The 17,489-nt window shown below is 35.6% G+C and overlaps 1 protein-coding gene across 1 annotated transcript; it reads left to right on the forward strand.

Moving 5' to 3' along the window:
- The first annotated feature begins 6,537 nt into the window (after positions 1 to 6,537).
- On the forward strand, positions 6,538 to 12,941 carry LOC104896101 (probable inactive receptor kinase At5g10020). Its single transcript, XM_010682803.4, has 3 exons — positions 6,538 to 7,958; positions 9,375 to 10,889; positions 12,030 to 12,941. The coding sequence occupies exons 1-3, from the start codon at positions 6,971 to 6,973 to the stop codon at positions 12,605 to 12,607; spliced, it is 3,081 nt and encodes a 1,026-aa protein (XP_010681105.2). The 5' UTR covers positions 6,538 to 6,970; the 3' UTR covers positions 12,608 to 12,941.
- Positions 12,942 to 17,489: the final 4,548 nt, after the last annotated feature.

A 17,489-nucleotide genomic window follows, 5' to 3' on the forward strand; every position in this document is an offset into this window, starting at 1 on the left:
AACATATTGTGGCAGCCTAATCATTGCAGTTCTTAGACCAAATCTACTGAGAGAATGTACATGTAAAAAATAGGTGGTCCAAAGCCTCTTTCTCATCAGCACATAAAACGATGTGTTGATCACAAGCAAAAACAATTTTTTGCTAAGCAGCCTTTGTCTAAGAGCAAGCCAAGTGATAAAAGTGCACTTGGTAGGAGAATGTTTTTTAGAAAACAATTTCTTAATAGTTATATCAGGTTGGCTAAGCATATCAAGACCTCCCTAAATATGTGAGAACTACGTACTAAAAAAACTCCCAAAATCTTCTTCACAACCCATATGCTTGACGTAGAGCATTCATCTTGTGATGTCTCTATTTATAATATAGAATCCATGAATTCACTATTACCAAGCTCTGTCTTTCTTTTTGGCCAAATGTCAAAAGAGCATACAAACCTGATGTTGACAATGTTCAGATATCCAACAACTTTAGGAAGAGAAAGTGTCTCCCAATTAAGCAACTAGAGCTCTACTAGTAGTACTACACTTACCAGTCCAAAGAAAAGCCCTGTGGGCAGCCTAAATAACCTTCAATGCTTGTTGATGAAGCAAAGAACCTGACAGTAGTAGATCTGAACCACAAGGAGGACATACTTGATAAATTGCACTCTACTAGTATAAAGAGTAACTTTGAAGACCAATAATCAGTCTTACTCAGAATCTTTTAAATAATAGGTTGACATTGAATAGTAGTGAGCTTCCTAGAAGACAAGGGACCTCCCAAGTATTTGAAAGGTAAATCATCTTTAGACCAGCCAAACTTATCCAAAGCTGCTCCCGGACTTCATGACTAACTCCACCAAAGTAGATAGAGTTCTTAGAAGGATTAGTCATAAGCCTACTTGTGTTTGTTCTTGATCTTTAGTATACTAATGTTTATTTGTTCGAAAGCAAATTTATGTTTTGTGAGAGGAGTGATATATTATCTGGTGCATGTATGAACATCAAGCATGGTGTCCTCACTTTGAAGTTCATTATGAAGCTACTTATTGATTTTTATGAAAATTAGCTTCTAATCGAATTATAGTGATAAGTGATATGTCCAAAAGCGCAACTTAATGCGTTTGACGCACTACTCCCTGACACGATTTTCGGAGATTTAGGCGACGTATTGGCCAATTGACGAATATTCTATCATTTGTTAGACGCGATTTTAGGAACGACACATAATAATGACAATTTGACAAGATAATAACAGGATAAACTTTCAATCAGAGGCAAATGTCATATAACATGGATGAAAAAGTTCGAACCTAAAGTCCATTCTATGTTTGAAACTATTGGTCAGTTTTAGGTTCAGTCTGAAAGGGTCCATGACTAAGAGATTGATCCCACACTTCATGCTAGTGCTTAAAGAGGTGACCATATGTAAGACGCTCTCCAGATCTCAAGTCAGGAACAAGAGAACAATGCCATGGTTGAGTAGGTTTGCTTATGACTAAGATCCAACATTATGCGCTCAGGAAGTTTTTTGGAAGGACAAAATGCAAACCCCTCGGGGGTGACCTCACACATAGAACATGTGCTAACGAGGCAAGGTAGATTGTCCTTATAGTTGCTTAATGCATAAAAGAGTATAAATCGTATTTTTTGAGTTCCACCCACTCATTCAAAAAATTAATTTTTTAAATCCTCCCCAGTGGAGTCGCCAAATTATAGGCGTGTTTTATATCGCCTACACGGGATGAGCGCAATATTTGTATTTGACTACCCCACTGTAAATGTTTTTGTATTGAAAATGTTTTGAAGTCGCTAACAATTCTTTAAAAGGAAGAATCATAAAACTAATTGGATATTGAAAAATCGTAGAGAAAAATTAGGGACTTATCCAATGTAGATTTCCCTGTCATGACTCCATAGATGGTCAAAATGAATAAAAGATTGAGTTCGGGGGTGAGGGTATAAACACAGTCAGGATCTATTGATAAGAGGTTTTTAGTGTGTCGTTAAGGCATCAAAAATGACTTTTCAAACAATATTTATAAAACCTAACAAGCAATTACTAAGAAAAATAGGATTAATCAAAGTCTATCAAGTCTAAATTACTCAATTGAAGGGTTTTTGAGGGGTTTAAAATGATTTGGTATCAACTATGACTAGCTACTATCAAAGAACTAGAAAATAATACAAGGTAAGATATCAATAAGGAAGACACTATATTTAAGGTTACTAGTATGGATCAAAGCGGAGCAACAATCATTAATGCAATTGCGAATCAAAGGCGACGAATATGCAAGGTTTAGTTTTCCTCTAAATTACTCGAGTCCTCTCTCGAATGTTCCTTGAGAATGATTGTTTGATCAATCAACTAAATCCTCTCTCGAATGGTATTTAGTCAATTGATTAAGAGATCCAATGCATTCGGAAAACCCCTACTAACGGATCCCCTTAATTTCTAACTAATATCTTGGCCTAAAAATTAAGTTGATTCTTGGGGATGATAAAAGAGTTTATAATTCAATGAAGAACATTTGAAATCAAAATACCAAAGCATAAATGTGATCAATATCTATCCTAAGGCTTCAAAACACCAAGATCAATACATAAACATCTTTAGATCATCACAATCACATTAATAATACATTTAAACCCTAATCTATACTTCACCCTAGCCCTATATAGGAGATTACTCACTGATCATGGATTCTAAACATAAAAACATGAAGTTTATAAATAATCTAGGTTAAACATGATTAAGGAATGATTAAACTAATTAAAAATAAGCAATTATGAAACTACAATATAAGAGATCTAATAATATGGAAGAGCAAAGAATAACAATGAAAAGGAAGAATAAAAACTAAAACTTTGCAATTAATTCAATAAAAAGTACCTCGGATGAGTAGAAATCACAAACTTTAATCTTATAATCTCCAATCATAGACAAAAGTAAAATGTTTTTCTCTCTAATATAAACCCTAGACTAACTCTCTAAAACATAGAATAAAGCATAAGTCTTTTCCTCAAAATAAAACATTGTTTTTAATGCGCCTCAAATTTTGTTCTTTTGTGAATTCGAATGGTGTGGGCGCACCATTCTTTCTGATCTGGTCAGACAGTTCAACTTAAAACAAGCATAACTTCTTCCTTTTATATCCAAAACAAGCTTATGACCAGTCGTTGAAAAGATATCGAAATGAGCTTTCACCTCCAACTAGAATTACCTTAATCCGATATGTGGTTTGGAAGTTATGTCCATTTGAAATTCCTCATACAAGATTTTATGGCACTATATGCTCCTTTGTGCAAGCGGACATGGGGCATGGCGCAAAGCACACCATTTTTCAACGTGTGCTGTATTTTCATTGCTTCTTTTTTCCAACTCTGCAACTCATATCCATCTTAGGTAGTTCCACCTATATTAAGAATATAACAAAACAAGGTGAAAGCAAATGTACTGGAAATTCGGTCAAAAATGGCTGAAAATCTAGTAAAATGTCACTATGATCAAGAATAATCAAGTGAATGAAATAGAAGAAGAAATGGAGAAGAAAGAGGGAAGAAAGGGGAGAAAGATCAGAGGATCAAAATATCTATATCGAAAGAAACAATTCGTAACTTCAATATCAAAATAGGAATTTATTTAAGGACCCTCAGGATTATGCCGTGGCTTGGGTCTACGAGATTGGCAACCTTCGAGACGAGCAATCGTGAAGCCTGAAAATCTGAATGTATAAAATTATGTAGATTGAATGTATTTGTGTTTGAAAGTATGTTCCTAGGGAGGTTTTGTAATTCGTAGAGAGGTATTCGTCGAGTGTTATGTGAAAAATTCGTTCTTAAATCTGTACGGAAATCAGGCCTATTTATAGGGAAAACGACACTGCGCCTCATCATGCGCTAGCTGCTTCTAGTGCAGGTTGACGTGTCATGCACATGACGTGGCATGCCCAATAGAAAGCGTAAACGTGGTACGCGTTTTGAAAAAAATAAAAAAGAAAAGCCGCGTCTCACTTAGAGAAGTGCGTTTGACCAGGACTCTGTATGACACATAAGTCTACGCTTAGTGCACCGTCTTGTTTTTGACATGTTTTGACAGTTTTTTTTTTTTGATAAAAACACGTTTTAAAGATTTTGTTTAACTTTTAACTACGGATATCTGATTTTACATGATAAAATATGATTTTAACTATACAAATATCTTTTGAAAATATTTAATTATTATAAATAATAAAAAAATTTAATTATTATTAAATAATTAATTAGACTTTTCAAAGGATTGGGCTCAAAATACAATTAATTATCATGAGTAATTAATTGGGTTTTAAAATAGGACTTCAACACTTTTCGAAATGGTTTTGAATGGCTTTTCAGACTGCTCTGTCATTGGATCAGACCAATTACAATCACGGTATGTTTCATCACCGATCCTTAAATGGAGAGACACAATTATGAGTCTACAATTATCAAAAAGAAAGATTTATAGAAGAATGTACAAGATATCGTTGATTTCTTTAATGATCTATATCATGACAAGATTGTTCGTAAAACAAGAAGGGAAATTCCATCTAGTACCACTCTGTTTTTGCAAATTCCATTTGGTACCCAAATTTTAAGAATTGTCCAACTAATACCACTATAATTACACCCTAATTGCTACCATGACTCTACTGTTAACAAAAAGTTGGGAAACATTAAGTTAGCTTAGTTTAACTAATAAATTAACTTTCCTCCCTCATTTAACACCCATTCCTTTTAAATGTGTGCTTCCCTCCAAAAGCTTAAACTTATTTCGCCTACTATAAAGATTATTACGAGCTTTCAAACATTTCCATCAAGTCTTCGTCTTGTTTCAATGGCCAATGCTTCATTTGCCACACATAGTTGAAATCGGGGTTCCTAGCAGTCTCATACCCAAGTTTGGTTGCTTCATCCTCGTAATCAATTATTACATCCAGCAAATTACTCCTATCTATATCAACAACAACATCAAAGAATGGATAGGAGCAACTTCCTGTAAAAAATTAACTAAAATCAATTGCTAAACTAATGTAGTGCAGCACAAATCACAAGAGTAATTATACATCTCCAAAGGAAAAATAACCCATCATACTCTTCTATTTCTAAATATAAGAATGTAGTGCAACACTATTATCCATGGTTACAGTACATGACAAAATAGATTATAATGAAGATCAGATGCACTACCATCATTGCACCAAAAAATATTTCGTGATAGGCAAATTGAAAACAGAATTTTCAAACAATTCTAATCACAACAATTCAAAGCTATGAAGTTCAGTATCAACCAATTGAAAAGCCATAATTTCGTGATAAGCAAATTGAAAACAGAATTGAACAAAGAATATTTTCGTGATTTCCTTCGTAAAATTGAACAAAGCATGCGAAAAATTTCTCAAATACAAGACTTACAGATGGTAGTGCAGAATTGTCCCAGAGTGCTCAATCAACCTTTGGTTTTGTTTTGTTTTGCTTTGTATTTTGAGCAGTAGCAATAGGGAAGAAAGTGAATGGGTTTACGTAGTTAGGTTAGTAATTAAATTTTAATATTTTATCTTTTTATTTTAAGGGATCTAACTCAACATAACCTAACTAACATAATATTTCCTAACTTTTTGCTAAAAGTGGAGTCATGGTAATAATTAGGGTGTAATTATAGTGGTATTAGCTGGACAATTCTTAAAATTTGGGTACCAAATGAAATTTGCAAAAACAGAGTGGTACTAGATGGAATTTCCCAAACAAGAATTAAATTGAAGTTGACCGTTCTTTATCGTCTGGATCTTGTATAACGATATGCAGGAGGAGCAATCTTGAAACTTGAAATATTAAATGAGAATGTATGAATGCGTGTGAATGAGTGTTTGATTGTGTGTTTGATGTGTTTGAATGCAAGTTATGAAGTGTATTCATGAGGTTTGTAAGGTATGAAGCCGTATAAAACCGTGTGAAAAACATTCAAAGAAACGTAAGTCTTTATGGGCGAAGGATATCGAAAACGGCGCGAAAAAGATAAAGAAAACCTTCGTTCTAACTCTTAATTGATCCGACCAAAAAAAACAGATAGTAAAACAATGAAACAATCTTTTAAAAAATTATTAGAAATTTAGTAGAATATCATACTCAATCAAATTATATAAATTATTATTATTATTATTTTTTGATTGGGAAATTAAGTCAGCCCAAGGGCTAACCCGGTAAGAATCGAACCTCTGACCTTAGAGATCAGAGGGAAGTGCTCTACCACATGAGCTAGCTCCTCATCCTTATATAAATTATTATAATAATGCAAAAGCTCAGTAATTTTAAAAAGACACATTTCAATAAAAAAATAGCCTAATTGAAAACTAAAATATATTTATTTACAAAAATATATATCCGTTGAATAAAATTGAAATGATTTGTCTCTACGTATTTAATATGGATGTAGACAATCAGTGAATTTAGCAAACAATAAAAAGGCAAAAAACATAAAAAACAAAGGAATAAAGAAAAACCAGGCTTGACATCGCAGGCATTTTAGCACATTCAGCGGCACTACTTCATCAGTGTCGTTTCCTTTGTTCTAGAGAGAGAAACAAAAGGAGAGCATAGTTAGTAGTAGTACATATCCTAATTCCTTTAGGAGAGAGAAAATAGTTGTCTGAACAAATATTAAGTGTTTACAGAGTGTAGCTACCTCAACTATCTCTCATTACCTCCATTTCTATACCTTCTTTTTGTCTCTTCATCTTCATTCCTTCATTTTCCTACAATTATTTCTTCCAAAAACCCTAATTTTCTCGTTAAATTTCATTACTCTTCTTTTTAATGAATTATACCCCATCATTATTATTATTAGTATTACTATTATTAGTTTAAACCAGTTTTTCTCTCTCTCTTCTTCAATCTTTCCGATGGCAATGTACAGTCACTCTTCAATCTAGAAATTTTTCTCTCTCCTAGGGTTTTTATTTTCACCTTCTCAAAGATGTACTCAACTACCAGTAGTTCTAGTTCTAATACTAGTAGTACTAGTAGTAAAAGTAGTGTGATTTTTTCTCTTTTGTTATTTTTCTTTTTTACTCCGGTTTTGGTTTTCTGTAAGTCCGATGAAGTTCGAGCACTTTTAGAGTTCAAAAAGGGGATCCAAAGCGACCCACATGGTAGAATCACCGCAACATGGAATGCAACGGCGGTCGCAACTGCTGCAGATCTCGATTCCTGCCCTAACTCCTTTCATGGCGTATTTTGCGACGATTCATCGAATTCCGTCGTCGCCATTGTTCTCGACAGCTTAAATCTTTCCGGTGAGTTGAAGTTTAGTACTCTAATTGGTCTTAATATGCTCCGAAACCTAAGTTTAAAGGGAAATCATTTTAGTGGTCGATTAGTTCCTCAATTAGGTTCTATGAGTAATTTACAGTACTTAGATCTATCGGATAATAGATTCTTTGGCCGGATCCCCGACCGCCTTCATGATATCTGGAACTTGCAGTACTTGAATTTATCGAATAATCGATTTGATGGCGGTTATCCCACCGGAATTCGGAACCTCCAGCAACTTAGGGTTTTGGATATGCATGCTAATAGTCTTTGGGGTGATATTGCTGTCTTCTTCTCTGAGCTCAGGAATGTGGAGTTTGTTGATTTGAGTTTTAACAATTTTTCGGGTGCGCTTCCTGTTGATCCGTTGAATGTTTCTACTTTGGGGAATACGATTCGGCATTTGAACTTGAGTAGGAATCTCTTGGGTGGGATGTTTTTGTCTGAGGATACATTGGCATTGTTCCAGAGTTTGGCTGTATTGGATTTGGGAGATAATATGATTGGGGGAGAGCTTCCTTCATTCGACTCGTTGTTCAATTTGAGGGTCTTGCGTCTGCATAATAATCAGCTGTATGGAGAGATACCGGGAGAGCTGCTGACGACTTCGATTCATTTGATGGAACTGGATCTTAGTGGAAATGGGTTTTCGGGTAAGTATTCTTGGTTTCATTTGTTTTGTTTTCAATCATGGTCATGCAATTTTTGTAAGTTGTCTGCAATTGGTTAAGTGATCATTTCTAAGTGCTCCAATTCACTTTATATTGTACTAGTTCAATCCAGTACAGCTTTGAACATCCCTTTGTGGTAATAGGAAGTGAAATACTGCAAGTGGGAGCAAATTTGTTATAAAAGCTGAAATTCAATTGTTTTTTTTTCTTGCATGCAAGTGGATTAGTAAAAATCTGTGATCTGAAGTTTGAGGAGTGTTGAAGCTTGACAGTCAATTTGTCTCAACTAGTGTGTTTGTGAGGTGCTTTGGAATATCGTAGAGTTTTGATTTTATAATTATAAACTTGGTATCAAAATATAGGGAAGTCCTTGAATTATAGCCTTCGTCAATCGTCAAGGTTTCTGTAGCACCTCAATTTACTTATGATGCTGTTTTTGATTTTATTGTGTCAATTTGCTTTATCAAGGGCGTAATTGAAGGTGTAAAAAAGCTATATAGCTGAGTAGAAGGGGTTATGAGTAATCCTAAATTTATGGTACTAAAGCATGCAGGATCTCTATAACGACCAACAAAGCAGATCACTTTTGAGTCAGAATTTTCACATTTATCTAGCTCACTGCTCACGAAAATACTTGCTACAGTTCCTATCATTTGATCATTCGTAATTGGCACATGGAGAATAGCTTCCCATGTTTACACTCCTATGATATATACAAGTTCTGTCGTCTTTGCATAATCAGCAGTGTCCAAACTTCTTCGCTTTCTCATATTAGTGATTCTCAGTAGAGGAAGGGATTATCACTTGCAATATCGGGTTGCCTTAATAGTAAAAGTAGGGGAGGTGGGAATTGGGCTGGAAAAAGGCCAAAGCTGCCTTTCAAATAGCTATGCTCCCTCACCAATGAACACTTGGGTTTATAGCTTGAAATCTAAGTGAAGTTGCAAAGAATGAGAAAACTAGCCAAAATTAAACACTTGAAAGTGTAGTGGAAACTCGTCTTTGTTGTTGGGTATATCTTCACTTTTTCAGTGTCGTAAACAAATAAAAAGACTGATCAATTTTTGCTACTTTGTATTTATTTATTCTTCTTTCAAGGATGGCGGGGAAGGGTTGCTGTGGAGCTGGTTTAGGATTGACTATATTGATAGTATGTACTTACGTGACTTGAAAGCTGGACTGTTTAGAGATTTGTCTCTTTTGCTTAAATGAAATATTTATTTGAGTATAGTGTCTAGTGATGATAATTGACTAAAAACTTGAGTCGGTCGCTTGGTGCATTCCATATTTCACCAGTGACTAGCCATTCAAGAAATTTCTTCTGTAACTTGTTCATGTATGTTCTCTAGATTCTTCTTTTCATGGATGAGTTTGTTTACCAAGTTTGTCTATGAACAGGTTCTATTCGTGGTATCAACTCAACAACATTGGAGATACTTGATCTGAGTTCAAACAGGTTGACGGGTAGCTTTCCGGATTTCAGTATACAATCAGCTTTGACTACCTTGAGAATCAGTAATAACTCTTTAGAAGGTAGCTTGCCTTCTGAATGGCGTCAGTTCTCAAGATTGTCCAAGATTGACCTGAGCATCAACAACTTGGCTGGGCCAATTCCATCTGCTTTATTTTCATTGAACTTGATAGACCTAAATCTTTCTAGAAATAATTTCAACGGAGCAATCCCCTTCCCAGAATCTACAGTTGGCGAACTCCTGGCTCAACCTGTTTTTGCACCTTTGGAGTCCTTAGATCTTTCGTATAATTCGTTAGTAGGCGAACTATCCTCGGATATAGGATTCTTGGTTAGTCTGAGATTATTGGATCTTGCAAAGAATAGTTTATCAGGACATATTCCCGGTTCATTGGTCAAGATAGAGGGGTTGGAGTCCCTCGATTTGTCAAACAATCAATTTAAGGGTCACTTACCTGATAAGCTTCCTTCAAGTCTTAAGGCGTTGAATGTGACCTACAACAATCTGTCAGGTGTTGTGCCCAAAAGCTTAAGAACATTTCCACCGAGTTCGTTTCATCCTGGAAACGAGAAGCTAGTTATCCCAGGTTTTGGAGGATCACCAAGTGGCGATTCAAGTTATTTTTCTGGAGGGGATAGGCATCACAATTCAAAGTCTAGTATCAAGATAGCCATTATACTTGCCTCGGTTGGGGCTGCTGTCATGATTGCATTTGTTGCAGTCGCTTACTATCGTTCTCAGTTTAATGGGAGGAGCAAATTCAATGGTTCAACTCCTGGAAGAGATGTTAAAGGAAGAATTACTCGGCCTTCTCTTTTCAAATTTCATGCAGGCTCTGATCCTTCAGAAACTTCATTGAGTTTTTCCAATACTCATTTACTAACTCCTAATTCGAGGTCATTGTCAGGACAAGCTGAACTTGTTACAGATATTGCTGAGCGTGCACCTGTGGCAGCCGCATCTGGTACTTCCTACATGAAGCCCAATCTCCCTGATAATCCGGTAGTGACATCGGCAAGAAAGTCTCCTCCAGGTTCACCATTGTCATCCTCACCTCGTTTCTTTGAGACATCTGAACAACCCGTAACATTGGATGTCTACTCACCTGATCGGTTTGCTGGAGAGTTGTTTTTCCTTGATGCATCACTTGCATTCACAGCTGAGCAGTTATCTCGAGCCCCAGCTGAAGTTCTTGGTCGAAGCAGTCATGGTACATTGTATAAGGCCACACTCAGTGGTGGGCAAATGTTAACAGTGAAGTGGCTGAGGGTGGGATTGGTAAAAAATAAGAAAGATTTTGCCAAGGAAGTCAAAAAGATTGGTTCAATGAGGCATCCTAATATAGTACCAGCACGAGCTTATTATTGGGGACCCAGAGAACAGGAAAGGCTTATATTATCAGATTATATCAATGGAGATAGCCTGGCACTTCACCTGTATGGTAAGGCAGTTATAGCTTATATATGTGTGATTTTTTAGCCTGAACATGCTTAAACTTGCTGCCCATATTAGTTCTGATTTCTGCATTGCACTTGGTGGATTGTTAGCTAAGATGCTTAATTTGCTTTTTGCTGTTCACAGGATTCATTAATTATATCAGTTCTGCAATTTCTGTCAAAATATTCGGGACTTGACAGGACTGTACATATGGCTGACTAGTAAACATCTTTAGAATTGAATATACTTCTACTACGATGTTGTAATGATCTTTCTTGACCGTGGATACTTCATTTAGCAGTTTATGATTCTCTATTCTCCATTTCCTGTTTTCTTGTGTCTTTGCCCTTTGACTCATTAATAATCATTGCTTGTCAAGATGTGAATCTCCTAATCATTTTAATTTCATGAGCATTTTTTAATTTTTTTTTTTTCGATTTGAAGATAGTGTAACCTTGTTTATACCGGACAAGAAAATGTAATTAACTCGATTGAGATTTAGTCTAATTTTACGGCAAAACTTGATAAATTCTACCTCCAATCTGATCTATAAATTCTTCCTCCAATCCTTTACACGATGTCTGGATAGGAGGAAATGGAGAGAAGGGGAAGGAAGAGAAAGGGAGTATAAAGAGTCCCCTTATCAGGATAAGGATAAGGGTTTGGGGAAGGAAAGGGAGGGACAGGAAAGGATACATTTTCCCTCCCTCTTTAATAGCGTTATTCCACAAAGCTCCATCTTCCCCCTCCCTTTCTTTCCCCTTCCTTTCCCTCCTATATTGATCCAAACAATGTGTTAAACACTTAAACCTCTAAATTCCCCCATCCTCTCAACCCCCCCCCCCTCTCCCCAAAAAAAAAGAAGAAACAAATTAGGCTCAACATCAGTTGTTTGTGCAATATCTTCTCTATAGTTTAGTCGAGCAGTTGCATCAGCTGAGTTTGGTTGAAAATTTTCATACTTTCTATGTGATTGGGCTGTTTAATGGATTCAGACCTTTCTCTGATATCTTCAATTGGTTTTCAACTTTTCACAATTATGGTTGAAGGTGTTATCGTGCATTAGTTATTCTTGCTCTTTGTTTTACATATCATTCATACCGTTTGATATCTTCTTGAATGTTATTTCGTGTGTGTTATGCAGAGTCCACGCCTAGAAGATACTCTCTTTTGTCATTCAGTCAAAGACTGAAAGTTGCTGTTGACGTGGCCCGCTGCCTGGTCTTTCTTCATGATAGAGGCATGTGTCATGGAAACCTGAAGCCTACAAATATACTCTTAGCCGGGCCTGACTTTAGTGCCCGGCTTACTGATTACGGCTTACACCGCTTGATGATGCCTGCTGGAATTGCTGAGCAGATTTTGAATCTCGGGGCACTTGGTTATTGTGCTCCTGAACTTACTAATGCCTCTAAGCCAATGCCGTCATTCAAAGCTGATGTATATGCATTCGGGGTGATTCTTATGGAAATAATGTCAAGAAGAAGTGCTGGTGATATCATATCAGGCCAATCAGGTGCAGTTGACCTCACAGATTGGGTTCGGCTGTGTGATCAAGAAGGGCGGCGTATGGACTGTGTAGATAGAGACATTGCAGGGGGAGAAGAACCCTCGAAAGCGATGGATGATATGCTCGGTATATCCCTTAGGTGTATTCTTCCTGTAAATGAGCGGCCTAACATTCGACAAGTCTTTGAACAACTGTGTTCAATATCTGGTTGAAACTCTTTCTGTACATGTTAGTCTCTCTCTCTCTCTCTCTCTTTTACCACAGACTTGTTTTTGGGTTATAATCCTCTTCCCTCTGCCTGCCCCCTTTGGGTTAGTCTTCTGACTTCTGCAATTGGTTTTGGGAAGGGGCTTGAAATGTGGGCTGATTCTTCTCATTCTTTTTTTTCAAATTTTTTCTTGTGTAAAGTTACGATTGATCCATTGTTTGATTGACACATTTTTGAGTTTGATGATGATGGTGAACGGAAAGCTGGCTGCTATTTTTTTGGTGCCTTCTTTCACCATCCTTGCTTACCATTTACTAATGCACTTTGAGATTTGATTCCCTCTTTTCTTTTTTGTTTTTTTATTTCTTTTCCCTCATGAGTTGTCTTTGACTCAGACTTGATGGAATCCATCAACTATTTTCTGGCATATTAGTATAAAATAAAAACTATTGCCTGGCACTTAGTAAGTAATGATAATTGTAAGGAGATTCGATGTGTATTTCCCAACTTTTGCTTGTGCTCTTAAATATATCTTCAACTTTTTGATTATTTAGGAATAACTCTTAGTTTCGTGGAATCTTCTTCAAAGTTCTCCAAAATGTTATGCTGCAGTTTTTGTTGAGCCTTTTGGGTCTCCTGTATGTATACAGTATACTTCATATAGGAAAAATAGCACTTCTGATTATATCGAGGAAGTTCCCCAAAACTTGGCATCAATTTGTATCATGGTCGCTTAGCGGAGGAAGCGTGCTATGCGACAATTATTTTCAAATGAAGAGATAATTCAAGAAGTTTAGTATTGATAACTTTAACCATAGATATGCTTTATAACAAAGGGGGTTAAAAGCGTTTCAGAAAAAAGAAACAAAACAAACAAAACAAATATACTCTTATGTTTGTGTATTTTACTTTTTCCTAAACACATGACACAGGAATCATTAAAGAGTACTTATATTAACTGATGGAGTGGTAGCTAATTATATAAAAGAATGAATAATATCAAGGGTTGGGTAGAGCAGAAGGAGATGGTATGTTTGAGTGAGAAGTGAATTGAATGTTGTTGTTGATGCTACATCCACTAGATGAATCTTTGAAGCAGATGAAGTAACATTCACAAACATGTAAATTGTCATCTTTGCATTTACCCCATGCATGAGGACTATCAGCTGAGTGCTTATTTGCACAGTATTTGTCACACATTGCCTTCCCACATTTGAAGGGTACATTTCCCACCTTCTCATCCTTGCATATCTTCATCCATTTGTAACATTCCCCTGTTTCACAATTCACATCCACATCTATTATACCACTCAATTTCTTTCATAATTTGGAGATCATTTGTGCATTGTCAACTCTGTTAGAACAATTTAGCAAGATTTATGGATACTATTATAAACTATTGGTTGGATATTGCTTGAAGTTACATGAATTAATCATCTATTTGGAGAAGCTGATATGACAGTTGACTTTAAGCATTGTAATTCATGTTGGTTTGATTCATTGAATTCTAATTTGTCTTCAATGATCATCTGCTGTAAGGTCTAGGTGGGTTGAGTTGAGTCTACAATTGTGGCTCGATCAGAGTCCCAAATTATTTTAATATTGAAGTGCAATAAATATGTGTTTTGCCTATTGTTTTCTGTTGGAGGGAGCATATTGTAAGACCAAATATTATCATCATCATCATCAATGTTGCTATGATGGTCGAACAATTTAAAATCTTATAGTTGGAAATTGTTAATTTATTTACCTGATTGAGAGAAAACCAGAAGTGCCACGAGAATTGAAAATGCTATATGTGATTTCATCCTCAAGTAGAGATGGCCTGTTTATAGGTTATAGAGTAGTTAGATCTCACAACAATTGCATAAATAACAAAAGAATTAATTTACTATACACCCGGTGTATTACGTGTATTCCAAGATTAATTTTCATTTATTTACTTATTTGAATAATTTCGAATGAGTAACAAGTAGAAAAATATTCTTAGGTGTACTATGCGGATAGTACACCCAGGTGTATGATAAATTGTTTGATTGAAAACCAAGGTATCATAATATGTATAAAAAAGGCGGCGAAAGAAAGAAAATTTATATACAGAAAATTGTGTGAGCATACATTTTAAGATATCTTTTTTTATTTTAGCATGATGCCTTTATCATATAGTCATATACCTTTTGAGTAGAAGCACTTGGGTTTTGCAGAGGATGTTTTGGACAGATGTGTTTTGAAGTGACTGGCAAAATATGGCAGACTGAATTTGTCAATTGTCTACTAATAACGCTTTATATATAGTAGTAGCATTATTTTAGTTTCAGGTACAAGTTATATAAATTAAATAGATTAATTGTCTCAATGTTACAAAAATCCAAGATAACGCTTTAGATGTTATGGGTAATTGCAGGGTAAGGTATAATTAAGTAGATGTTTTTGGGACAATGACATCATCTGTTCCGTCCATAACCATTAGAACTCAAAGAGTATTAAATTTTGGTAGAACACTAAATGAGGGAATGGGAAACACAATGAAGAAACCTGGGTTATTTCTTTGTCGATTTTAAATATGTTGAGATCAAATGACCAATTAATACTGTTGGATTCCTCCGTGGTAATGGGTCATGCAGTCATGCTTTTCATTTGCTCTTGTTTCGTATTACATGGTGACTATGGTCGTACATGTAAATTCTAAGGTAACATTATCAATCTATAAAGCAATCTCAACAATAATAGAGCAATGAATGAAAGAAAGCAATAAAACCGACAAATGATTTTTTTGTAGAAATCCTCGAACAAGGAGAAAAATCACGAATTATGCAGTAGAATTCAGATATTTTTAATAATGATTACAAGTTCTCAAAAGCTCTCCCTTGTTTCTAATCTTAGAAGAACAATAATGAGGCAAACAACCTCCAAGCATATTTATAATTTAGGGTTAAAAGAAAGTCGAATGAAATAAGAAAATCGCAAAAAAAGAGCCAAAAAAAGAGTAGCATCGCACAAATCAATGGACACCATGGCCAGCTCATGGTCTTTCAAATATCGCGCCTAGGCTGTGGTATTGTAGAATACCCAAAACATGACTTAGGCAGTCAACATCACAAGCAGGTTGTGGTCTTTTACTATTCATGCCTTAATTCGTTCTTATGCTTCGACTACACACACACGCACACGCACACGCACACACACACGCACACGCACACGCACACGCACACACACACACGCACACACGCACACACGCACACGCACACGCACACGCACACGCACACGCACACGCACACACACACACACACACACACGCACGCGCCCACGCACGCACGCACGCACGCACAGAGAGAGAGAGAGAGAAAAACCATAATGAACACACACATACATACACATAAACCATAATCAACACAAAAACACACACACACACACACACACACACACAACGAGAGAGAGAGAGATAGACCATAATCATCATATCATGTTTTCAATTCCAAATGTATCATCCCTTCGACAATCACCAGAGGTCGACCAAAGTTCTACGCAACCTTAGTGTGTCATAACTCACACTCTACACACACACACACACACACACACACACACACACACACACACACACACACACACACACACACACACACACACACACACACACAATGTAGTAGGGTAAGTAGGGTCAAATCCACAGAGAGATGGTCGTTTTAATCTAATTTCTAAATTATGGGAAAACTAAATAAGATCAGAAATATGTGAATTAAGGTTCTAAACTAATAAATAAAGAAAATCAAAGTAAAAAGATCTAGGTTAATGGTTCACCATGTTTATAACTATAATCTATCAAAATATCATCAATAGTTCAATCAATCAGATATCTAGAGCACAGGTTAATCATTGGTCAGGCATTAATGCTCTCAAATCAACATATGCTAGTACGGTCGCTCAACATAATCAGATTTGCTAATTGTAGATAAGCCTCTAAAGAGTACTATCTCTCAATTTATGACCCGATATTAACAACATTTAATCAAACAATTGATCAGATTGCAAGATTAATAATAAAATACTAATCAATTAGAGAAATCAATAACTAATCAAATCACGAATAAATATCAATCAATAATCATATCATATAAACATGGATTCCCAAACCCTAGAAATAAATACTGCCCTATCATGAAATAAATAATGAATTCTAAATATATAAAAGAAGACATAATTAAATAAATTAGTGAAAGAAACTAATGGCCTGTTTGGATTCTGGAATTTCATTTGAAATTCTGGAATTGGGCCAAATCACTTGTTTGGATCATCTAAGAATTTGGAATTGTATTTGGCCCAAATCCAAGACTCATAAGAAGTAAGGCATAATTGGAGAATTTGAGATCCAACCAAAACATATGTCATTTCAAATCCAAAATAAGTGTAGTTTATTTCTATCTCCTCTCTCATCACTCTCCCCCTTCTTCTCTCTCCCATCATTAACAATACCATTACAAACATATTCAAATTATGCATTTGAAATTCCTAATTTTTCCCAATCAAATCATTTGGATTTGAATGTGGGGATTTACAATTCTAGAATTGAAATGAAATTCATGTTCCCAAACACAACCTAATAGAATTCATGAATTAATGAAAAAGAATAAAAAAAACTAGGGTTTACACTAAAAACTAGAGAGAAAAAGAGGAGAGAAAACTAAAATCTAAAACCTAAAAAATAACGTAGGAAGGGAGGAGGAGAGAAAAAAATGAAAACTAATCTAAATAATATTCAAAAACCTAATATGACTAGCAAAGTCATTTACAAGATAAGGAAAGTCTTAATTAAATCATTAATAGGCGGATTAGTGATCTGCGCGTACGCGTGGCAGATTCCAGCAGAAACAGTACAATCTTCCGAAATG

Source organism: Beta vulgaris, chromosome 6 (genome assembly GCF_026745355.1).
Source record: "Beta vulgaris subsp. vulgaris cultivar EL10 chromosome 6, EL10.2, whole genome shotgun sequence".
In the NCBI taxonomy this organism is placed as follows: domain Eukaryota; kingdom Viridiplantae; phylum Streptophyta; class Magnoliopsida; order Caryophyllales; family Amaranthaceae; genus Beta; species Beta vulgaris.